The 25755-nt window shown below is 40.9% G+C and overlaps 1 protein-coding gene across 2 annotated transcripts in view; it reads right to left on the bottom strand.

Moving 5' to 3' along the window:
* The window catches only part of CDH13 (cadherin 13), a 535505-nt gene extending 511813 nt beyond the window's left edge, over positions 1–23692 (bottom strand). For both annotated transcript variants that reach the window (XM_063437863.1, XM_063437864.1), the window contains exon 1: positions 23515–23692. In XM_063437863.1, the coding sequence (XP_063293933.1) occupies positions 23515–23598 (84 nt within the window). In that variant the 5' untranslated portion in view covers positions 23599–23692. The remainder of the gene's footprint in view (positions 1–23514) is intronic.
* Between the last annotated feature and the right edge of the window lie 2063 nt (positions 23693–25755).

The following is a 25755-nucleotide window of genomic DNA, read 5'->3' as shown; positions in this document are numbered from 1 at the left end:
AAAAAAAAAAAAAAAAATAAACATTTGTAGCTTCCAATTTGTGACAAAATCAGAAAAAAAGCCTTCAATTCCATAAGCGAAATCAGAGTTGGATCCAAAACCTGTTCACAGACGTAATTAGATTCTTGGATATTCTGTTTTCAAAATATAGAATCTGATAAGACAACCATATCCAATGTCTCTGGCCTGTAGGTGTTCAACTTTTTAGCAAGCTGTAGTGGTTATGGTGCTTGGAGTATTCCTTTACTTTTTAAAATATATTTTTAATGCCACAGTGTTCCTTTTATCTGTGAAACATTGCATTTTCAGATCTGTCCATTAACGTAAATATTTATATACTTACATTAAGATTCACACAGGCTAGAAGTAACATTCCTGAAAAACAATTGTTCTTTTATACCTCGGTTTGAGATATGCTGCTGTTTACCTATATACAGTATGTGTCTAGGTGATATGAGAATGCGCTCCATATTTATGCAACATAATCCAATCCCTATGATAAATGTTAAAGGCAATGGAGAATTACTTATTGCACTGTGTTTGAGGATTTGCGTATGTTTGTTGTTGATATACGAGCACTCTTCGCTCTCTTTCTGTACCCTTTAAAAAAATGAAAACTATTTATGGCAGAAGAAAATTCTGCTAAACGTGCAATGTATGATGGACTATAGGAGGCAAATGACTATTTTTTACTTGACCTATGATTTATTTCACAGCTGGAAACACTAGAGATGTAGATGTGACTCTTGACACTTTGAGGATGATATATAAGCCACAATCGGTAGCAAAGTTTGTATATAATTAGATTTAGTTCATTTGATCATTAAGAGTTGGGCTCACAGATTTATTACACGCGCTTCTCTATGAGGGAAGAACAAAACGTGACAAGGTCTAGCAGTGAAATGATTCTTTTTTTTTTCTTTTTATTCCAAAGTCGTCAAGAGAAATCTAACAACCATAGAAACATCTCCAAGCTTGTATTGTAGTTCTGTTTAATGTGGCAGATAATGAAAACTTTTATAAAATCAATGTTACTGGTCTTTTGGGACACAGTTACAGACTCACGTTAAAACTAGTTGTGCATCATTAAATCCAAAACCACAACCCATATTTCCTTTATTATAATTCAAAATGCACAGAAGTTGTCCTCTTTTTGCTTTGCGGAATGTGCAGAGTCTAATGATTATCTATAATTCTCTATGACAAGGGAACATCTTCCATGCTATTGATGGAGAAAATATATACAGTAAATAATGTACAAGAAAAACAAACACAGGAGCAAATCCAGTTTAGAAGGTCACACACACACGCGCACACATTATGTATAAGTCAGCGCTTGACAAATTTGCTGGGAATCTAGGAACCAGCTAAAAAAGTTAGGAGCCAGATTTGTAAACGTCATGAATACAGTTCTTCAAGCGACACTATAGTCACCAGAACCACTACAGCTTAATGTAGTTGTTCTGAGATCCTGTCCCTGCATGCTTTTCGATGTAAGCATTGGTTTTTCAGGCAAAAGGCAGTATTAACATTGCTGCCTAGTAACACCTCTAGTCACTCAGACGGTCTCTAGAGTTGTCTCCTGGGTCACCCACATCAATGCTACCCATAGGGATGCATTGATTCAATGCATCTCTATGAGGAGAAGCTAATTGGTACAGCGTGGCATTTTGCCGCGCATGCGCAATAGTCTCACAATGCTTCCCTATGGGAAAGCATTGGATTGGCTAAGATCATCACAAGTTGCGGTGTCACCAGCATCGAGTGGGAAAAAAAGGTGAGTAAAAACTACTTTCCCTTGTGATTGGACGGGGTAGGTCACTAAACATACACACTCACTGACCGACATAGACACACTGATTTGATACACACACCTCACAGGCAGACACACACACACACTCACTCACAGACAGACACACACTCATAGACAGACACACGGATATTGCAAAACACTTGCGCCTCTGCACTCAGTCAGCACCTGCCAGCATGCTTTCCTCAGCTTTCCACTGGCCGCACGCCTGCCAGCCTGCCTTCCTCCCTCAGCTCTTCATGAACCCGGCCGCCCACCTAAGGCAGCCTGTCAGCTTGGGGGATGAATGGGTTCACAAATTTCCTGGTTGCAATGGCGACCTGGTGCCTGGGATTTGTCGAGTTCTGGTATAAGTGATGGGCCATCTTTGGATTTAACCGAAGAAACAGAATAAAAGCAAGCAGAAATCAACAGCTGCAACAGGAGGATGACAGCCTAAGTCATTCAGAATCAAAGCTGTCAGTGACAAAATTGGCCATATGAAAATATGTTAAAGAAATTCTGTATTGTAAGGAATACAAACATTACACTTTTAAAGCCCCCCTTGGGTACAAGAGGCTGGCCTCACTGGGGTCCAGTGGCAGGTTACGGAAGTTGGGAGTTAGGGTCTCAGAGGCTCTGGCACTCCTGACAGGCTTCTCCTCCCTTCCTGCTGGGCCCCTGCTGAGAAATGCCCACCAGATGGCCCTAAATGCATGTGCCACCGGTGCAGCCTCAGCATTGGTGTCTCATGGGGCAAGTGAATTTGTTTTTGCGGGCAGCGGGGCCCACGGGACAGCTGCTTTAGGCCCTCTAGATTAACTGTGAATGGGGAAAATATACCTGAATTTGTTCTTTTAAAGGGACACTATAGTCACCCAGACCACTTCAGCTCAATGAAGTGGTTTGGGTGCCAGGTCCCCCAGGTTCTTGCTAAGTTTACATTGCAGGGTTAATCCAGCCTCTAGTGGCTGTCTTCTTGACAGCCGCTAGAGGTGCTTCTGCGACGCGGAAATTGCATTCAGCGTGCAGAACGTCCATATGAAAGCATTGAGAAATGCTTTCCTATGGAGTGTTTGAAAGAGGGCGCGGCTCTGCTCCACTCGGGAGCTGACGTCAGCGGGGGAGGAGATGTCACCAGCGCCGAGGGAGCCCAGCGCTGGATTAAGGTAAGTGGCTGGTGGGTTTTAACCCCTTCAGCCCAGCGGGAGGGGGACCCTGAGGGTTATATAGTATATAGTGATCCTTTATCTATGAATATGCTTTAACCATAATCCTATAACTGGCACTACTTTTAAATAAATCATATGGAGGAATTTATCAACGAGAAAGTTCTGTTTTTTTTTACAGTAAGCCACTATGCTGAACTCTCTTTAAAAATGGAAATTCTACATATGGCTAAATTGGTTTGTAGACAAATCCATATAATAAAAGACTATTATGTTCCACAGGAGGCGAGCGAGCACTGTCTTACAAGTTTAAAAACCGTGTTAAGGCACAGAAAGCCAATAATGATGCTGACCCGGGAGGAAAAAACTATATAGATTTTGATTGCCTACCTGAAATCTCTGTCGCTGGAAATGGAATTTGTAAAATGAACATAATAAAGTAACTTTGAGAGGTAAAAAAAAATAAATCATTTTACTTACCACTTTTAATCTGATTTCCTCCCGTTTGAGTTTATAAGTTACAGAGGATAAGACAAATTCCACCTGGCGCACACTGGGGACTGCTGGGGAATGAGATGAACAGATCGAATGCAATACTCTTTATACTGGGATTAACGGTAGTCAGAACAAAGCACCACTGGCCTTTAAAGTGTATCTTACTACAATTACAATTACCGCATTATCAGGTTAAAACTCAGCATTTCAAACGGGAAAATCAAATGAACCAAGATATATGGTTGTTACAGTAAACCTGTCATCCACAAAGGTCTGGACGAAAAGTTCACCTTCAGGTAGGGATCGATTTAATCTATATATTGTGTTGGGAGATGGGGTGGCAATGCAGAGAGCGGCACTGCAAAGGAGAAAGTTTAGGTAAAACGGCTTTATTTTGTAGAATCTGTATTCTTAATGTTATAGTATCCCTGTCCCTAGTAGTATTAGGTGCCCCCCTCCCGCTCCGAGGCACGGAAATGGGTAAAATCCTTTTTTTTTTTTTTTACTTACCTTGATTCGAGCGCCAAGGCTTCCTCGGCGTTGCTCAATTCTTCTCCCAGTTGCCATCATATATTGAATCAATGTTTTCTTATGGTCTGTGGCATTACTCTGTCTGGGCTGTGTAAATGACTCTAGTGGCTATCACTATGACAGCCACTCGAGGTGAAGTTAATCCCGCAATGTAAACATTGTAGTTTCTGAACGAGTGATATCTTTTACATTTAAGGGTTAAGGGGACAGTGACAATGAGATGAAGTGGTCTGGGTGGCTATAGTGTATAGTGCCACAAATGTCATGACATGAGCCCTTTAAGATCTGAGTGCAAATGGAGTTTGTTCATGATAACTTAAATGCTTTTTTAAGTGCTAGAATCAAGAATTTTATATATGTGTTTAAAATGTGTCCTGTTGTAGAATTTTCAGCTTGTATTTGCAATAAGTGCAATACTTTACTAAGGTATCATTATCACCATAGCTTAGCAATCTAAAGGAATTGTCTTCACTGAGCAAAATAGCATTAGCCGTGTCATGAAGAATAAAACTATATTCACGTTAGGGTCTCTCAGGGCTTATGCACTACAGAAGGATAAACATAATGGACATGGCAACACACTCCACTTTGGCCAGCTCTCTCCTAGTACAATTATATTCCCTCAATTAATTATTCTGAGCCATGAAATACTACTAATATCTATTTAAAGATTAATAAAGCATATTTATATATTAGAACACACATGGGAAACTATATAGCATTTCACATGTGTGCATGTGTTACACACTCACACACACATATATATATATATATATATATATACACACACACACACACATATAATATACAGTATATTACACACATTATATACAGTATATTACACACACATATTTCTTTTAATGTTATAATTTTTGCATGGAGGAAAAGTAACGCTGTAAAGAGATTTATAAAATATGGTCTCGGGGGATAGGAACTGTGGACCACTTTACCAGATATCTCTGAAAGCCATAAAAGCTGCAGTCTGCCCCAGAGCAAGTTATAAAAATTGGCACTTATAGCAGACATTCAGGGCCTTCTTTAAATGGTAACTATAATTATAACAAACTCAGATGACAGATTCACTTTAATCTTTTTCCAAGAATATATGGCATTTAAAAAGATTTAAAAAACAAAAACAAAAAAAAAAAAACGTGGCATGCAATTTGTGCATCAGTTTGACAATTCTAGGTGCTGATTGCTCAATTAGCCGAAGAGACAGAGAGACACGATGATCAAAGCAGTGACATGTTTTATTGACCACCATAACATTTTAATAGAACCCACAGAAGGCCTTCAAATACCTTGTAGTTTGCTTTAGTCACAGCCAAACACAACTGGCTCTTACACGAAAGATCGAAAAATAGCTGTAATACTTTGCAAAAATCACCCATAGAGTTGGCTAAACCAATCCACTGCTGAAGGTTTTTTACCCCCGTGAAAATCCGCATTTGACAGTTTTTCCAGAGGTTTAAGGTCAAATATCTATTCATCTGATGAAACCATTCAAGACATGTATTTGCCTTTAGTAGACTGTGCCCTTTTAATGGATACTCTTGTTTTCTTTAAAGCACAGCAGGGAACAACTAACAAGTCAAAAGACATCTTTAGGTACCAACATCCTTTCGGTATTTGTATTTTCGTCTTGCATTTTTGAGGTGATTGACAGAAGAATAATTATTGCATGTGCCTAGATACTAAAGAGGTTGTTCACATTTTGTACTAGATTTCTGCAACCATGCAAACTTTCCTCAATACTGTCAGCTTGGAAATACAACCAGGATTTGTCTGTATCACACAACCAAGACAGACAGTTTCATGTCAGTCATCTTAAAGGGACACTGTAGTCACCAGAACAACTACAACTTATTCAGAGAAAAGGCAGTGTTAACATTACAGCCTAGTAACACCTCTAGTTGCCACTCCTCATACGGTGCTTCCCGAGTCAGTGCTGCACAGTGTGCGCTCTGCATGGAGACGCTGGACATTCCCTATCAAGATACTTTGATTCAATGCATCTCTATGAGAAGATGCTGATTGGCCAGGGGCGTATTAGGCCCCTCCCACCTCCTTGGCTGAGATCATCAGAATTGACAATCTCGGACAATCCAATGCTTTTCTATGGTAAAGCATTGTGATTGGCTTTCCTATGGGAAAGCATTGTGATTGGCTGAGATCACCAGCCAAAGAGGCGGACTGGGTACAGGGCCAGGACAGGTGGAACTACATGCCACTGGAAATAAGGTAAGTTTTCTTATCATTCAAGGGAAGCAAGAGGGGCCAGGGACCATACATGTGTTTTTATCACTATAAGATCAGGAACATTGTATTCCTATAGTGTTCATTTAAGCTGTATAGGTAGTCACAGTGATATCTCTACATAAAGCTTGAGAGTGATTTTTTTAAATCATATATGAATAATATATTTTAAATATTATCAGGGAAAACAATTGTGATTGCCCACAATACTTTTAATCAATGCCATGGTTACCTCTATATAAAATATGCTTTGTTACCAAACACTATGCGATCAAAAATCTTATTGACAAATAAAGCATCTAGACTGGAGAGACTGATTACTTTATTAGCTGTTATTAACCTGCCAGAGTTTAAGCAACAAAATCAGAGGACATGGACTAATGCCACATTAAACGTTTTAGAGGTAGTTTGTTCTAAACATAAAAGCATTCCATTCAATATCGTAAAGAATGAAAATTACATAGCGTGTGTGTTGAACGTGCTGCCCCTGTTAAAGTGTAACTATTTTATTTACCTTACACACCTGTCTCTTGCTCTCTCCTAAAGGGCAACATTTTACTCTCTCCTCCACCTTATTAGATTGCTATTTCCTGTCCTATTGTGTTTTATACCCAACCTTCTATAGACTGTAAGCTCGTTTGAGCAGTTTTCTTATAATCGTCCTATTTATAGTAAAATTCCCCCCTTTCATAATATTGTAAAGCGCCACGGAATCTGTTGGCGCCAAATAAATGGCGATAATAATAATAATAATAATATATATTAAAATGTATCTTGTAAATTAACCCCCCCACCTAACCAAGCACCGTCACTCAGACCTTGGCAGGAGACTTATTTGTATTTAAAGCGGTGTAAAAAGAAACACAAGTCTTTCAATAACTTAAAATCAATAGCACTTTCAGACGTATTTTAATATAATCTATAAGCCGTTCTATAATAGACCACAATATGCAGAAGGCAAGGTGAGCAGAAAGGTAAGTGGAGAATATTTGGGTCCACTATAAAAGCAAAATAATCTTTGTTAGTATACTGCTTATAGAAGTGGTGAAGCGTAGGACAGTGAACAAATGGCTAGAATCTGCTATCCTACTGCGCCTGACTAGGCAAAGAAATTTCATGGTTAATGCAATTCAATCACTCTATAAAAGAAACACAAAACCATAAAGATCCAGTAGAAATGATGTTGCAAAGCCATTGAAATTTCCCAAGGAATGTTATCTCCGATGCGTTTCACGACATCAAAGAAATAAATCAAACAATGTCTCACATGTATTAAAAATGATCACTCTGCATTAATTTAAGATCAAGGAGAGAAAAAAGTGTCAGGCCTTCCTTTTTATAACAGAGCTGCAGTGATTCTGTCTTTTAGGTTTAACAGGGATGAGACGATTTTTTTTTCTGGAGTGCATGGGGCCCTCTTCTGGAGATTTTGTAAATCACTATGATGTTTTAAATTAAACGCATGGATTTCAGCAAACAATTTCAAATCCGATTACCTAGTATTATTAACAGTTATTGCTTAATAACATAAAACAAAAAGGATGGCTCACTAAGGAGATAACGTACTGTGTTTGAGAAAGTAAAAATGTGAAAATTCTAGCTGTAATTACAATAAGAATTCCATGAATAAATATTTCAAGCACAAGGAAGGACTTCAAATCGGATAGGTATCTTTGTATGATTCGATGCACACCACAGGTGTCAGACTGAGATCAGTAACAGTAAAGGGCTGGTGTCCTAGGATTCTGCCTAAGGCATCGTCTGCTGCATCTTTCTACAGCTTAACCTGTCATTTATCTGAATGAATACTCTGCACCGTACGCAGGGAAAATATCTACGTTCGCTCTTTCTTGAAGAATTTTCTCAGAAACAGTAAGAGTGCCAGTATGCCAGAAATAGGGCAGAAAAAAAATGAACAATGGAACCTGGAGACTTAAACAACAAACCTTGGTTTTAAAATAGAAATGCCATTACCTGTGGAAGAAAAGCTCCCATTAAACCAAAATAAATAATGTAATCAAAACACTTTGCCCGGAGAACCCTCAGCAAATATGTAGATTAAAAGAACCAATTATCTGAGGTCTGCTTCCTAGTCTGTACTGTGGGGTTAACGTGTCATCCGACATTCATAGTGCTTTGAGTGTATGGATTCACAAACTGGACATTGAGTGTTTAACATGTGCATATCACCAATAGGCAATGCTAGATGTGCCCTTCTATGATGATGACAAACAGGAATTATTACAAAGCTTTGATGCGTTTCCTTGCAGTTTGGCTATCACAACGTACAGATTACATCTTACATCCTATAAAGTATCACTATGCATGTTTGAATTACGGGCACAATTTAAAATGGAGGCAGGAAAAATCATAACACAGCATTAAAGCATATGAAACATACAGATCTGAGTAAAAATGTCTGACACACAGTAAAAAAAAGATCCCAGGCGTGGACATTGGACACAAGCAAGGAAAAGATGAGTCATGTAACAGAGAACTTCATTGGAATTTATTCTACCATATGGTTATATTAAACACACGATTTGCATCTTTCTGTACTCTTTACACCGTTTAAGCCCTGTGCTTGACTATAGACAAGATAAAAGAAAAAAGAAAAAGGTCAAACACTTTATAACACTGATATAGAAGAGGGAGCGGCGACAGTGCCTCCCGCTGGAAATCCCCTCTAATCAAGCAAGAAAAATAACTGGAACAGAAAAAAGCACTGGGGATGCCCACCACATAGAAAACACTATGAAGCTGAAGACAAATCTATATCTGTATGGACAAAGACACAAAACATAAAAAGAGAGAGAAGCTACTTCACCTTCACCTTTAATAACACAATCTTTAGACCAATGGTTCCCAAACCACTCCAGGATTTATGTATTTCCCTGTTTTATTCCCATAGAGATACTCACAAATCCAAAATATTCCCTCCAAGTAGAGGGATGTGTATAACAGATGAGTGCCAAGACGTGAAAAAACAAACAAATAAAAAGCAGCTCTATACACTTATGTGGAAATATCCTGTGATCCACAAGAAATATAACAACGGTGTGAGTGAGAAACAAACACCTCGAACATAGAACTTACCAAACTATTCTATGTTGGAAGTTTGGCATAAAATTCATATAAAAAGAACAAAGGGTACAGTATAGTGCAGGCGGTCTTTAAAAAGTGGAGTTTAATATGTAGAATAGTTTGGTAAGTTCTGTATATTTATTCCAGCGCTCCACTTAGAGAGATACTCACAAAACCTGGACTGTTAGAGGGTCTTGAGGACTGCTTTAGACTTATTGTATCTTAAGAAGATACACAAAATAGGGAAACAACACACATATATATATATATATATACATAGAGAGAGAGAGAGCGGACAGAGAGAAAGAGATATTTAGCAGCATACAAAGAATTATAAATAATGTCCACTCACAATTGATAGAGCTACTAATGGCTCAGGAATATCAGCACTAAGCAAAACCATCCCGCTCTGGAATGTTCAGAAGGTGGATGCCCTCATGTGGTTCCGCAAGTATGCAGGGCATGGAGGGAAGTTTGAGGTGTTCACTGTAATAAATATTACTTTTTTTTAAATTGGGTAACTAAAATTATAGATATAGGGTGGTGCAGTAGACATTGCTTACCTAGATTTCAGTAAGGTTTTTGACACTGTTGCACATAGAAGGCGTATCAATAAACTGCAATCTTTAAGTTTGGATTCCAATATTGTTGAATGGGTAAGGTAATGGCTGTGTGACAGGAAACAAAGGGTTGTAGTCAATGGAGTATATTCGAAGCATGGGCTTGTCAACAGTGGGGTACCTCAGGGATCTGTACTTGGACCCATTCTCTTTAATGTTTTTATTAGTAATATTGCAGAAGGTCTTGATGGTAAGGTATGTTGTTTTGCTGATGATACGAAGATTTGTTCCAGGAGGGATAAGCCAAATGGCAAATGATTTAGGTAAACTAGAAAAATGGTCAGAGTTGTGGCAACTGACATTTAATGTGGATAAGTGCAAGATAATGCATCTTGGACGTAAAAACCCAAGGGCAGAGTACAGAATATTTGATGGAGTCCTAACCTCAACATCTGAGGAAAGGGACTTAGGGTTGATTATTTCTGATGACTTAAAGGTAGGCAGACAATGTAATAGAGCAGCAGGAAATGCTAGCAGAATGCTTGTTTGTATAGGGAGAGGTATTAGCAGTAGAAAGAGGGAAGTGCGCATGCCATTGTACAGAGCACTGGTGAGACCTCACTTGGAGTATTGTACGCAGTACTGGAGACCGTATCTCCAGAAGGATATTGATACCTTAGAGAGAGTTCAGAGAAGAGCTACTAAACTGGTTCATGGATTGCAGGATAAAACTTACAGGAAAGGTTAAAGGAACTTAACATGTATAGCTTGGAGGAAAGACGATACAGGGGGGATATGATAGAAACATTTAAATACATAAAGGGAATCAACACAGTAAAGGAGGAGACTATATTTAAAAGAAGAAAAACTAGGGGCGGAGTCTAACCGCGAAGCAGAGAGGTCGCATGGCGCCGGAGCTCCTGAGAAATTACCGCAAAATACATTGCTACAGCCCGACAAAACCGCCCAAAATAGCCACAGACACCGGCACAAGGGTGCAGAACAAATATGGGTCGGAAAACTAAAAAGTCGAAACCGGATCGGCCCAGCCAGAACCATGATATCGGAGCAATGTGGAGACAAGCCCATGAAACCACAGGGCCCAAGATGGCGACCTTCGCCGACGCTTACTCCGACCTATCCGACGAATACTCCCTGGAGGAGGACCCGATATTAACGCCGAGACAACCGATGGCCGTGTCCAAGCCCCAGGACCCGGATGGAGCACCGATTACAACAGCGGTGCTAAAGAACCTGCTGGCAGGCCTGCAATCCACGCTCCAAGGGGACATAGCCACGCTCTGCACGGAGCTACAAGGCATCACCACGAGGCTGGACACCCTGGAAGTCACCTCGGAAGCACACGACCTAAACATCACCTCCCTACAATCGGAGATCACTCACCTCAAACAAAAAACCACAGCCCTCGAGCGGCGGTTCACCGCAGCGGAAGACGGGCGCAGAGCTGCCAACATTAAGGTACGGGGGATACCGGACGACGTGCCCACCGAAGAGCTGCCCCACTATGTGCGCAGGCTACTTACCGCACTACACACACCAAAAGTAGCCAAGGCCATTTCACTGGAAAGCATATTCCGGATCCCAAAGCCGGCCAAAGCCCCAGCGACAGCCTCCCGCGACCTTATAATTCGCTTCCAATTTCGGAAAGACAAGGCCGCAACAACCATGGCAGCGGCTAGGGATCGGGCGCAACTCACATTTGAAGGCCATCCGTTAGCTTTCTTCCCGGACCTAACGGGCGACACACTGGCCTGGAGAGGCTCATTAAAGCCCTTTACCACGCTCCTCAGACAGAAGGATATACCATATAGATGGCGCCAAGACCGCTCCCTTCTCATCGTAAGGGGTGAAACCAAGCACGTGGTCCGCGACCTCCAAGAAGCCCGAAACATGCTACAAGTATTGGGCCTACCCCAGGACACTATGCAACATGCGGCGCCCCAGAAGACCACAAGACCCACACACGACTAGAACCCGGGTCAGGCTAAAATCTTTGTGCCGCGACAACCGAGGCTGGAACCCTCCGACGGGGCTGGAGCTCGGGGACCCTGAAGGACACACAAGTTGCATACTATTTTACTAAGACATTGCATTATATCTTGTTTAGCCATAACCTCTTGGCACCATGACCTGACCTGCTTATAACCCTTCACATGTTTTTGTGACCGCAGACAATCCGCAGACAATAGCACCAGGAGGCCATTAACATAATCGCCTCTCTGCTCCCACCACTAACAGCCAACACGTTAGGACATACTCAGACACCCCCCCCCCCCCTCCCCATTGGTCGAGCTGACCCTCGGGGTGACACACGAGTAATCAAAAAAAGTACCACAACTACTCATACATACACCAACCTACAATGAGTACTGACCGACCCGACGCCTACTACACAAGCCCAAACCCAACTCCTGGCATATTGTGAATGTCAGCAAATAAAATACTACTCCTCGCACGACAACAAGACAGGTTGACCAAAAGTTGTAAAGTGACTGGCTCAACTAAGTTTAGCTAGCCGACTATCCCGCTGGGACTCTCTTGTTCCTTCACAATTACTCCCACAAACTTCATCAAGCTGTCACTTTACCTTCACGTCAGCTACCACTGTCACTAGCCTCGAGCAACAAATGTTAAATGTTGTTAGTTTCTTATTATTTACCGTTACTTGAATATAAAAACGTGCAATGATCGGGCGGAGCCTAACCGCCTAGCAGACCAGACGTGCCTGACTAGGGCTCCTGCATCTGGGATCGCAATCCGGGGTAATCCAGCCCCAAAAAGCGACATCAGCCTACCGCAACCTATCCCACACGATCCGGGAGAGGCTGCTGCACCGGACGGTACCTCTCCCGACCAAAACTTTGCTGAAAAGAGGTTTGCGGCCTACACGTGGAAGAGGCCTGGGGAGACGGCCGCTCCCCGGACTCACTGATCGTGGCTGGACACCCCGGGGAACACCTCCCCCCCCCCCTGGACCGACGGGGGTTATCTCGGTCCGCACCAGCACGCCTCACCTACCGCACAGACTGCTACCGGCTACATCCAGGGTCGCTGGTCGTCCAGTGAGCCCTCGCAATATGGCGGACGCACTTCCCATCAGAACCAGCGCTGTACTGGAAGGCATAGTACAACGCATAGATGAACACTTCACCCGATTCTGGGAGAAGCTAGCGGCACATATGTGGACAGCAATTGGGGAGCAGAAGAGCATGCAACCACAAGCGGGTAAGAGGGAGAAGGGGATCCCACAGGGCATTAACTCCCACCACATCCCCAACCCACGTAAATATGGCCCACCAATGAAGTTGACCACACAAACAAACGTCTCATACCACCCCCAAAGGGGACAGTGGACAGGGCCTACCATACAACCCACGACCGCCCAGAACCCCCTGAACAATAAAGCGGCAACTGACAATGGCCGCCCCACAAGCCTTCCCGGGCTGAGGACCAATAGGAGTAACCCTCCCAGGCACCGACCACACCGCCGAAGAGCAAACCACCGCAGGCGGTGGCGAAACAGCCAAGCTCTACACGGCGCCCGACAGAGGATCAACCCGGCCTCACAGAGTTACCGAGTTGGTGGATTCAAGGTGCAGGCCTTCACGAAAGCCTGGGGCCGGCAGGCGGCCACCTCATATCCGCAACCTATTGCCAATAGGGGCGATCCCCTGACTGTGGGGGCCAACATATGCAGCACCATTGACCAGCTAGCCAATGCTCTGACACCCCGGAACACAGTAACCTACCAGGCCACAGTACAGCTACTCGCAGCACGCGACCAAACCGGAGCGGAGCTCTGGCCCTCCCCAGATGCAGAGACTGTCTCTCCCACATGGCCCCTGTGCGGGGTCGGCTGACCCGGGACTGGAACTGGTATAATGGTAGGAGACACTGGCAGACGACCCAAGCCCAAGAACAAACCTGCATTCCTACAATCTGTCACCACTGGTTTATTTACACCAGATTAGAAGCATTCACCTGCTGGCAACACCCCCTCCCGGGGCATTGACTGAGCTACTTAGTGCTTGGACTGCATTTGAAATACAGGTCTGCTACACAACCCTGCTGCCACTGTACCTTACAGACCCTACACAATGTTCTTCATATTTTGTTTTCGTGATGTTGTTCCCCTTTTTTCTCTCTTTTTTTAAGCCTATGCCTAGCCTAACAAAATCAGAATGTCTAGTAATCTACAGCGACTGTTACTACTCACCTAAGCGATTTATTCTGACAGCTGTAGTTATAACGTGTATCTAGCCGGTGCTGTCAATTTAACGTTCACAAGGGGCCTGCTATATGCTACCCAGTGCGCACCTAGACAGAATTGTCACAAACATTCGCGGTTAAGCCCCGCTTAGCATGTAACCTACTTTTAACATTAACTTAAACAAACGCTCCTTTAGCGATGCTTAGCCTGGTTACTGTGACTCACGGAATTGTTATTTTAGATTGCTCCTTCATATATCGTGTTTAATATTAGCTTCAATTTGCAGTAAAGGATTAAGCATTACCACACTTTAGACCAATTTGTTATATCGTGTTTAGCCATGAACATCAAACCTGTACATGAAGCCTATCTTTATTATTATTGTTTCTCAACCAAGCTTGTATCACTCTGTTTGCATGATTGTTTCACAAAAAAAAAAAAAAAAAAAACCATGGCAATCTTTCTTTGAGGTGCATTGCACACCATCTTGATATTATTAACCCATGTTATCCCTCATTGCCTCCTCTCTCTCTTTTGTACCCCATGACGCATATGCCATAATAAAAGAAAGATTTACAAAAAAAAAAAACAAAAAAAAAAAACAAAAAAAAAAAAACAAAAAAACGTGCAATGATTATATGCCACTACTATATTATATTGTGAAATGTTCAAGCTTACGACCGCTTTCGTGGCAGAGTAAGCTATGTTGTAACCCTCATGCACTCAAAAATAAAGAATTTAATAAAAAAAGAAGAAAAACTACCACAACAAGTGGACATAGTCTTAAATTAGAGGGGCAAAGGTTTAAAAATAATATCAGGAAATATTACTTTACTGAGAGGGTAGTGGATGCAGGGAATAGCCTTCCAGCTGAAGTGGTAGAGGTTAACACAGTAAAGGAGTTTAAGCATGCGTGAGATATGAATAAGGCTATCCTAACTATAAGATAAGGCCAGGGACAAATTAAAGTATTTAAAATGGGCAGACTAGATGGGCCGAATGGTTCTTATCTGCCGTCACATTCTATGTTTCTACAACACAACCTTCTGATAAATTGTCCCTCAGTGTTATATGAAACGAAAGGCACACAACAACATAGATGTACTGTATTGAAATCATGGCACTAACTGCACACAGAACACAGTGTAATGGGCACTCACATTTAATAGAGATACTACAGCACTGAGCAGAACAATCCCCACTCAATATACCCGAGAGAGTCCTTAAGTTGTACCGCAGGTAACATAAAAATGATAAATATTGTGCTCATTGTATAAGGGCTAAAAAGGTATAGCTGGAGTCCAACTGACAGTATCCACAGCATCAGTGACTCACATTACCCTCACCAGGGATATAAGCAGATGTAAAATCCAGTTTCCTATCAGTAGTAGACCAGAATCAACCAGGAAATACTAAAAATCCAAATTCATTGAAACAAAAATGAAAAGTGGAATAAAAAGAAGCAAAACAGTACACACTAACACGTTTTGCCAATAAAAGGCTTTTCCAAAGTGTATCATAACATGAATGTTATCTGCTTGGATATTTGCAGTGCACAGTTAGAAATAGATTTTGTTAAAGTCAGTGTTATCTGTTCTGATGATGAGGTTGGCCTGATTTATGGGTCACAATTGATACACAGCGTGCAATATATAAAGCTTTTTATCACTCTCCATTTTTCCAGTTAAGTCCAAACAAAACCTCATATTTTTGTATATTGGCAGTGCACGCAAGCTTTACCTCAACATAGTAGATACAAAGTTCTATTTTCTCTCTTTACCATCCTGCCCCTAAAATACTTATATCTACAATAAGATAGAGTTAGCACATCAGGCCTTTAATAACTGGCTTGCTGTTTTATTTTGACATGTGAGATTTCTCTGTGTCTATTTTTTGTCTTTAAAGATATTCATAATTTATCTTGGAAAAATTCTGCCTTGTTCCTTCAAGCCTTTTTTTCCCATGTAGAAGCTGCAGCTATTCATCACCTAACTTGAACTTACTTTTTCTGCAACAAAATGGAAGATGATTAACGAAAAGTAACATTCCAAACACCATAACCACTACAGTGTGCTGTACTTGGCACTGTGCCAGGAGTGGCCCGACACCCCATCATTGTAAGGCATCAAACTGTTTTAAAATAGATTGATTTCTTACCGGGCATACGCCCAATGCTGCTCACTGTCTCCACTACTTCTGACAGAGAGCCAGAAATGCTCTGTCTGAGCTAAGCCAACTAAGCAGGACTTAGCTCACTGGCTGAGAGTGATCAGTTGACACTCTCAGTATCCTCAAAATCCAATCAGGAAAATGTAATATGCAAAAGAGTGGACAACAAACGAAATATGGTGTTCTGCTTTCAGATGGTTGGAGAGATTAAAAAAAAAAAAGGCACTTACACTTTTTTTGAGCTAGCAATTAGAAATATGCTCTAAAAATATGCACTCGGGCGGTATTATCCCCGCCTATGGATCTTGCGTGTTGGAGTCTTTACGTTTGATAGTTGTTTCGGTAGCTGGTATGAGCTCCCTAGCTCATGGTATTAATGATTTACGCTTGTCAGTGCATTCCTGAATACCGTAAGCTAGGAAACTCATACCACACCAGCTACCGAAACAACTATCAACCGTAAAGACTCCCACATGCAGGATCAATATATTCCACAGATCCATAGCAAGGGATTATACTGCCCGAGTGCATATATTTAGAGCCAATTACTAGCTCAAAAAAGGGTAGGTGCTTTTTTTTTTTTTCCAACCATCTGAAAGCAAAACACCATATTTCGTTTGTTATCCTCTCTTTTGAATATTACATTTTCCTGATTAGATTTTGAGGATACTGAGAGTGTCAACTGATCACTCTCAGCCAGTGAGCTAAGTCCTGCTTAGTTGGCTTAGCTCAGACAGAGCTAAATAAGTGAAGATGGACATCACCCATTAAGGAAAGAAATTAGTGAAACATCCATTTAAAGGACAAACAAATCCCACAAACAAATGAGCCCCATCAATTGCAAATGATCGTATACAATTGATTAGAAATTAATTTTATAATAAAAGCTGAATATATTTCACGTTCTGCATATTCAACATAGAGAGTTTGCCTGTCATGGAAACGAGTGGAAAGCTGCATTCTGCTTAAGGGGACAAGTGATCTTAGAAATATTCAAATATGGAAATTGCATAATTTATTACCTTCTTTTTTCACAGGACAACTGGAGTCACTGAACAGTGGGAAGACTTTTGTAAAGATTTATAGTATGTGTCGTTAATATTCAGAACACACTGCACACTGTGATACCTTGGCGTTCAGTGACATATGGTATATAAAACGGATTCACATACAGAAACTTTTTGGGTGGTAAGAGGTCAAAAACATCAGTGACATTTTATTCCTATATATTTCTTACCTTTAATGCTTTCAGTGGCGTTGAAATAAATATGTTAAGCATGTATCTCTATAGTGTCTAGTATGCAGCAAGATACCATTGGACATTGTGTGGGGGATTGAAGTCATAGATGAAGGAAGATGTTTAAATAAAATATCTTTAAAACATGTTTTTTTTCTTCCAGTGCTTTGTTTTATCATGACTAGGGTGTGGGTTTTATAGGTTGTTTTTTTTTTTACTGAAAATACAAATTGCCACAAAAACAATGCTTTAAAAATAAAATTTAAAAAAGTATACATTATTTATCCGATTAGCTCAAGTTGTGAAATACGGCCCTGTGGCTTGTTGTCATCATCAACTGTTTGTGAGATTGTTAAGTACCAGAGATCTGAATAAAACCCATTTACAGTTACATGACAACATTTAGTTTGTGATTGTTAAACCGCGCAGACAAGTGAGATGAAAAAGTGTAATACATCTGCGAAAACGCATGGACAGTTTGCTAGCCTGTAGCCTGTAATGCAAATTGCTCCACATTAACACAGTCTATAGGTTTGCTGAAAGTGTTGCCAACTTTTAATTGGCCGACATTTCTCAGTGACTAACAAAATAGGTTTTCATAGAATTATCATGCTTCAAAGATGCCCACTGATTAACTAATGATTAGGTTAATTGCCAAGTACAACTAAGCTGTCGTGAGGGCAAAAAAGATGATTTAAATCCATTATTGAATTGTAGTGCTTCTAACCATGGGTATAATGTCTAATCAGGTCATTGTTTGGGTGCCTAATAGGAATCCTGGAGCCCCCCAAAATGCAAGTATATTAATGGCCCTTTCCCAAAAAGCAATCCAGGATTGAAGATTGCTACATTACAATTTCTATAGCTAAATAAACAAACACTGCTAGTACAACAGTTCGTTCTCCCCTAGTTGTCACTCACCTCTCCCTTTAAAATCCCTTATATTAATATTTGTCAAACTCAATGTAGGCCCCATTCACCCTGTTAAGCCGCTACATACTGGATCACTATCTCTAGGTCCTGTAGTTAATAAAGCAGCATGACTAGAGTGAACCCCACTTCCCAACTTTGTGCTGAAAATTCCAAATTGATGCATGTGTTGTATCATGAAAACCTCATTGATTTAACCAGCATACATCCATTGCCATCAAAACACTTCCATTAACTTATTATTGCCTAATGCACTATTCATGTAGTCAATGGCAAACCCACAAAGCAGGGCGGGAATCCCATATTATGACATTCATTTTCAATGGGTCTAAAATGGTTATAGATTCCATCCATATTATGTTAGTCACTTGAGAAAAAGATATTAATGATTTATCTATTAGAGAAAGATAATTACTACCGTTGTACAAGCACAGTATTATAGCGGGACTGAGCTCAGACCTACATAAACAACACAGATGAGTTTATGGGCTTGGTGCAGGGCTTCCATCATACTTCTACAAGATCATCTATATATTTGTATGAAATACATTTTTAGGAAAGGGCTGTTCTCCCAGCTCAGACAGCTTGTCAATACATGCTAATGCACATATCAATGGATTTAAGTATTTGTAGATTTCAACTTCCTGTAAGAATATCCTTGATGGAGGTCACTGGGTGTTTGTTACTATAAAAATACAACATTAACCAGCATTGATAGTGATACAATATACATCAATAAATCCCTGCTAAATGGCCAACTTGCCCAGCTAATAGTGTGGCACTGCATCATGGGATATTGTCCACAGCATCTCAGATGGCAGTACTCATGTGGGCCTTTCTTGGTATCTGATGTACACTTCTATATTGCCAAAGACACATAATTCTTGTTTTAAGATCGTTAAAATAGCATTACCATATACATATGTTTAATTCTTTATTTAAGGTCAGAAAATGGATAACCACAAATACATTGTCAACAAGAGTTGGCTTGTTTTAACTATATATTTATTAAAATATTTAAAAGCTTTATGCTAAATATCCCCATTTTAATAGTTGTGTAATATCCGGTAGAGATTCAATGTATTGTTAGTGCAATGTTCCTTTCGGTTTCTCTAAAATAGATTTTCTGCTAGGTTTGTAGGTTGGCAGAAAAAAAAAAAAGTTCGACTTGTGGAAAAAGATTCCACCTATGCTTCTCAACACTGTATCCGAGCCGTGTAAATATCCTGCCATACCATAACCCAGACAGACTATAGAGAACTTCTTCCTAATGAGGACCCGAGAAGTAAGAACCATTGAAACATCAAGGTGTATAGTATCCAGCAGAATACCCACACACACCCACAAAATGTAAATCCAGGCTCACCCTGATGTTTTATTTCAAACTTTGCTCTCACAAATGCCCACCAATTAGTTTGTAGGGATGTGACATCTACAGTGCATGGCGCACACTTTGCAATGTTCAACCAGCAATCAGATGTATGTTTCTTTTACATTAGGTGAATTACATGCACACAACCAATGACAACAGTAACAACCAGAGAGAATGAAATCCATTTAGCAAATATCTTTAGGGAAGTCTTTCTCCCAAGAGAATAGAGCTGAGTGCAGCATGTTGGCACGACATATTAATAAACCGTATTACAGAACAGACGGGATTATAAAAGGGTTCATGTACGTTAGAGAGGTGGGTTAACACTGAGTGCATGTTGTTGAAGACCCTATAGTTTCAAGTAGGGAACGCAATCTGGAATAACAGTTACTGCAAAAAGACAGTGGGAATTGGAGGTAGTGCATGAGGTGCTGGATAAGTACATTAAATACTTAACGCATTGGTGTCAAGACATAGTAATGGTATCATTCTACATTTAAGATCGCACAAAGAAGAAAAGGCTACTGTGAATGCAGTATTTGTTATAGAAGTGTTGGCATGCACAAACCTGTTCATTGGCATCTAAGTAGACTATTGAGATATAAGAAATATTGACTAATGAATTTTCCTCCTACCCTGCCTCCCTCAGGAGTCCATAATCCTACTTCCAATGAACTCAAATTGCTCCTGCCCATCAATCTTTATTTTAGATGTATAGCTTAGCTTCAATGAAATGGTTCAAATATTACATGTCAAACTCCCCCTTGCAAAAACACCACTGACTTCCAAACCCCCAAAGATCTGTTTTTAAATTACTTACTGTCTCATCCACATCCCTCTTCAATGTCACACCTTCCTCACCTCTCCTCATTCATCTCCTGCTACCAATCCTCTTCACTCCTTCACCTCCACCACCCATAACATGCATACCCCCCCCAGTTCAGAAGATTCTCTGTCTTAACAACAAAATAAGAACAAACTCCATCAGTCTAATTCAACCTTCTGCAAACCAAATCTCATCCACTTCCTAGCCCTAACTGACTTAATCTTCACCAGTGCATCCAATTCCTCCCTCCTATTTACTGCTTCAAGTATACAGTACTCATCACCAAGACATCATAATGTCCGACCTCCAGTTAAAAATATCAATTTACAATGATATTGCCGTTGGATTCTAATTTTGAATGGGCTTTCACTTAATTGTAAAATTACCAATCTATAGAAAATACCTGGGATAAGGGTTATCTAGAAGTAATGAAAAACAAATAGAATCTCCAAGTATCACAAATCTATTACGGAGAGTAACGCACTTTAATTGACTTGCAGTACAAGAAAAAAAAATATCAGAAATTCACATTAGCAAAACCCCCAATATGTAGTCCATAAAATATATCAGATTAATGAGACTCAATTTACAGACAAGGAGAAAAGAATAATCCATCATATTCCCACACGGGAGTCTGTATTAAATCTACAAAATTAAATGGTTTTTTTGCAGGTTTTGCAGCATAACCCAAACTCAGCATCAAAATACTAAGGGCAGATGATTGCACAGACCCTCGCTTGGTAGGTGGGGTGAAAGAATCATATGCACACAGTACCATCCACTGAAAGAAGTGTGTGTGTGCACACATAGAGAGGAGTGTTGTTTGGTATCAAATTCCATACTAAGCCCATGAAGTACTGGCTGGTTCTGAGTGCAGGAAGCAGGCTGCAGTGGCCAACAGGTGGCCATCATGTCAGTTATTCAAAGATGGCTCATGACTCTATCCAACTGAACTATGGAAGCTTGGTTTAAACCAAAGCATGTCTGATTATAACACTGGATATGCAGTGGAGTGCAGGTGTCCAGCTGTTTCTGGAATAAAACTCCCAAATTGAGTCTGGCAGAGAGTTACACCCTGGTATTATAGTATATAAAGTATCTCTCTATCCAGTACATGGTCTGCAAGGCACAGTGTAGCAGCTAAATGAAACCATGATACACCCCCATGCCCTATAGATCTTCACTCACACACATATCTGAATTCTGCTAAATGATCGCCTGCTCTCAGCCAAGATACTGATTCTAATCTTAGACTGCGCCAGATGTGTGTTTCGGCTGAGCAGCTCCTCATCTCTTGGTGAGGGATCTCTCAACCACTGACCATTAATTAACAGAAAGTAAGGGCAGCTTCAGTTTGAACATTTCAGCTGTTTTCAGAGAAGTGGCAAGGAAAGGTTTAACCTGGGAGACAGTACAATATAGCAACGCTCTGTCCTTATTTCCCCCCAGAACTGCCTTGAGGAGGTCATGGAAGTCTTTCGCATGGAACCTCTCTACATCTGCAGTCTTTTTCCATATTTAGTCTGTCACTTAAAACTGTTCATCTGTTTTTTTTTTAATCCTGCACACGGGAATATGTCATGATCTCCATACCAGGCTCCTTCATCATCCGCTGCTCTCTATATCATTCCTCATTTTGGGCTTGCGTATTCAGGGCTAATCTGCACCCCCCTCAAAACTCAAGTCTAAAATCCTTGAAGTCTTTAAAGGGTTAAAACACTTTTAAATGAAACACTCTCTCACAAATCTCAGTCTGAGCAACTGGAACCTCTCTACTCTAAGTCTCTGACCGTACACAGATTTTGTGGGTGTCAGGTACAAGCCCACTTGAACTGGTATTTTATTTTTACATTATAACTAGAAATTCATAAATATTAAGGCTAATTAGCACTCAACGAGTGAGCAAAATGAGTTAGCACTGACAGAAACGCATCAAAAGCTTGCAATCTAATGTATAGCGAGCTATGTGATGATTAGACAATTTTACAAACTGACCCCCTCCCTCATGCCAAAAATTAAAAATAAAATAAATTATAATCTACAGATGACTGACTCGTATTGCAGCAAATGTTAAAGCCTGAACTGCTTGAAAAGTTCTTAGCTATGATTTTAGGGATGGGCAGGAGAGAGGGGGGTCTACATGCCACCCTTCTCAAAATAGTGCCTGTATGAGAAGGCTGTGCAGGAAGCAGCATAGGCATTAGCTCCAGCCTGACTGACAGCAGCAGCCGATCTGAGCTATGCATGGTAAAAAAAAAATCCACTTGTTTATTCTGATTCCTGATATTGAGGGTTCTCACACACACTGGACTCGAACTGTGCAGCATGCTGCTATACTTTGTATAAACCCTGCACAGATATGTTGCAATGTAAATGTATCCTCTGCTCCGGGGGTCCAGTGTCCTGCTGCAGATGCAAACTTCGCTGAAGACACTGTGTCCTTTCAATCCACATCCACAGAACCAGTAATCCATTGTCTGCCCCCTAGATTTCCTTGCTCCCCAACTTCCAGTAGATCAGCCCCACAAACAGACTTGCACAGCTATGTATCCCCCAAAAAAAGGCAGCGAGGTCTGTGGGATCCTGGATTCAGACACCCTAAGCTTTTTACAGGAGAGAAGAAGAGAGGTAGGGGCGAGGAAATCACCATAAAATAAGCAATACCCCCTACACTTTTAAATATTCTTCAAAATCCAGCAACAGGGAAGGACCCCCCATCTTATTCCAAATCCCCAGCCCCTCATTTTACAGGCAGCTTGTAGACTGAGACATGTCTTGGATTGGAGAGACACATGCCTTCAAGAATCCACAAATTAAGAAATCAAAACAAGCAGAAATAATAGACAACGAAGAGCATGCTCTTACCTGGGAGAGCAGTAACACACACACACACAGAAGGGACTGCTTATCCATTTTTTGCAAGCTACAGGGGACTGGAGTCTTTTTCATTCATGGACTGAAGCCGCTCTGTGCATATTTGCTCTGTGAAACAGCCTTTGAAAAGAGGCTTTGCCTTGAGAGACTGCCAACATCCCAAATAGATCAGCAGCATCATCGCTAAAGCATTGGATAGAGGCTGCTGGGCAGAACCAATGGAAGCACACCGTGCATTTCATCACAGCATATCTCCTATTCTCACTCTTTATAGTGAGTATCCGAACCCGCCTCTGGCAGCTAACATTGTATCTTATATCAGGGAGAGTGAGGCTAGTGGACTTTATTATACATCCATCACTCCAATGCTAGGCTCTGATCCTGGGCAGTGGGAGAGGGTGGCACAGCATGGGCAATAAATCACAGCTCATACATGCAAGCAGGCAAAGGAAGGACAATATGTATGAGATGTTAGCAATCTGGGCACACACAGCACACTGAGCAATAAATTATTAACCATTAGAGGGAAGCAGGGATACCGTGCATTTGGTCCTGTCTGGGCTGCGTTGCTTATTATTCTATATATAATAAAGCAGATTATACCAGGGATGAATCATGCTACCCTTGTGTCAACTTCAATAGCAGCACATGTCATTTCCATGGCTGGGTGTGAGGGTCTCATTAGCAGCATCCTGCTTAGTAATGCACTGAGCCTGGCACCAAGTATACTCTCAGACAGCAATGCTCAGCGTTTAATCAGCACTGCTAATGGCAGCCCACCACTCACTAGAAATTGCATTACGTTCATAGAAGCACCCACACTGATTATATATTTATATTCAATCTGCACTGGTGAGTGAAACTTTAAAACGGGTAGAAATTCACCCAGTGATGAGTATGTTATGGCAAAGGGTGACAAATTGGCTTCGAATCTAGAAGCCAGCTAACAAAGTATAGAGACAGGTTTTTGTTTTTTTAATTTAAACTAACAAAGCTTTATTGTCAAAGAAAACTATGAAATACTTAAAGGTACACTATAGTCACCAGAACCACTACAGCATAATGTAGCGGTTCTGGTGTCTAAATTGAAAAGTCTGCAAGGACAGGATATAAACACTGCCTTTACGAAGACATTGGTAACACCTCTAGTGGCAGTCACTCAGGGGGCTACTAGAGGTGCTTCTTGTGTCAGTGCTGCACAGCGTGCTCCACCTGCATTCAGCATGAAGGCACTGAATTTTCCCCATATAGATTCATTAATTCAATAAATCTCTATGAGGAGATGTTGATTGATGCAGCATTTTGCTGTGCATGCGCAATAGCCTCCCAATGCTTATTATGGGGGCTGATCACCTAGACACATACACTCACTGACAGACACTCCCACAAATTCACAATTTAAAGGAGATAATTCACTTTTATGCAGCACTAGTCACACACCTCACTGCATGTAACTTACACAGCCTGTCTAATCACGTTCTGTGAAGTGAAATCTAACGTTTAAACTCCCTGTATTACAAGGTCTGTTTAATGTAGCATTTGTTATCAACAGCTCGTTAATAACCTGCTAGACCTTGCAGGAGCAAGAGGTGAGGCTAGGGCTGCATGGACAGAAACAAAGTGATTTATCTCATAAATGGCAGAGAATTGAGTAGTGAGACTACAGGGGCATGATCTATACACCAAAACTACTTAATTAAACTAAAGTTTTTCAGGTGACTATAGTATCACATGACATGTGTGACATGTCATGATTCCCTTTTATTCCAGAAGTTTGGTTCTTAAGGGGTTAAGGCCTGGATAGAAGCACATATATTTATGCTTTCAGATGTGAATGTAACTTCAGAGGGAGTGCACTCAGTGGGATACATATATATAAGGTTTGTCAGATTTTCTACCATTATTACGGCCAATGATTGCACTCTTTCGGAGGTTTTGTGTGAGGACTGGAGACCGATTCTGTGGCATGTAACACTGGAGACATCTAGAGCATTGCCACTGGATTGTATAGTGCATATTAAATAAATTAACACACTGACATAATGCATGATGATTCATGGTTTTCATGACAAATTCTGACTCTGCCATCTGCATGTCATAGCAGCAAGTGACAGTAATTTTTGCAAACTGTTACTGGCCTGTTAACATATACTGGCCATCACTTGGGTGTGCCTGTGCCTAACTAGGCTATCCTAGACTAGTTTTCCCATTCTTAGCAGACAGGCGTGGAAT

Source organism: Pelobates fuscus, chromosome 12, assembly GCF_036172605.1.
Source record: "Pelobates fuscus isolate aPelFus1 chromosome 12, aPelFus1.pri, whole genome shotgun sequence".
NCBI classification, from domain to species: domain Eukaryota; kingdom Metazoa; phylum Chordata; class Amphibia; order Anura; family Pelobatidae; genus Pelobates; species Pelobates fuscus.
The sequence above is the reverse complement of the archived record's forward strand: the minus strand, read 5'-3'. Positions and strand labels throughout refer to the sequence as shown.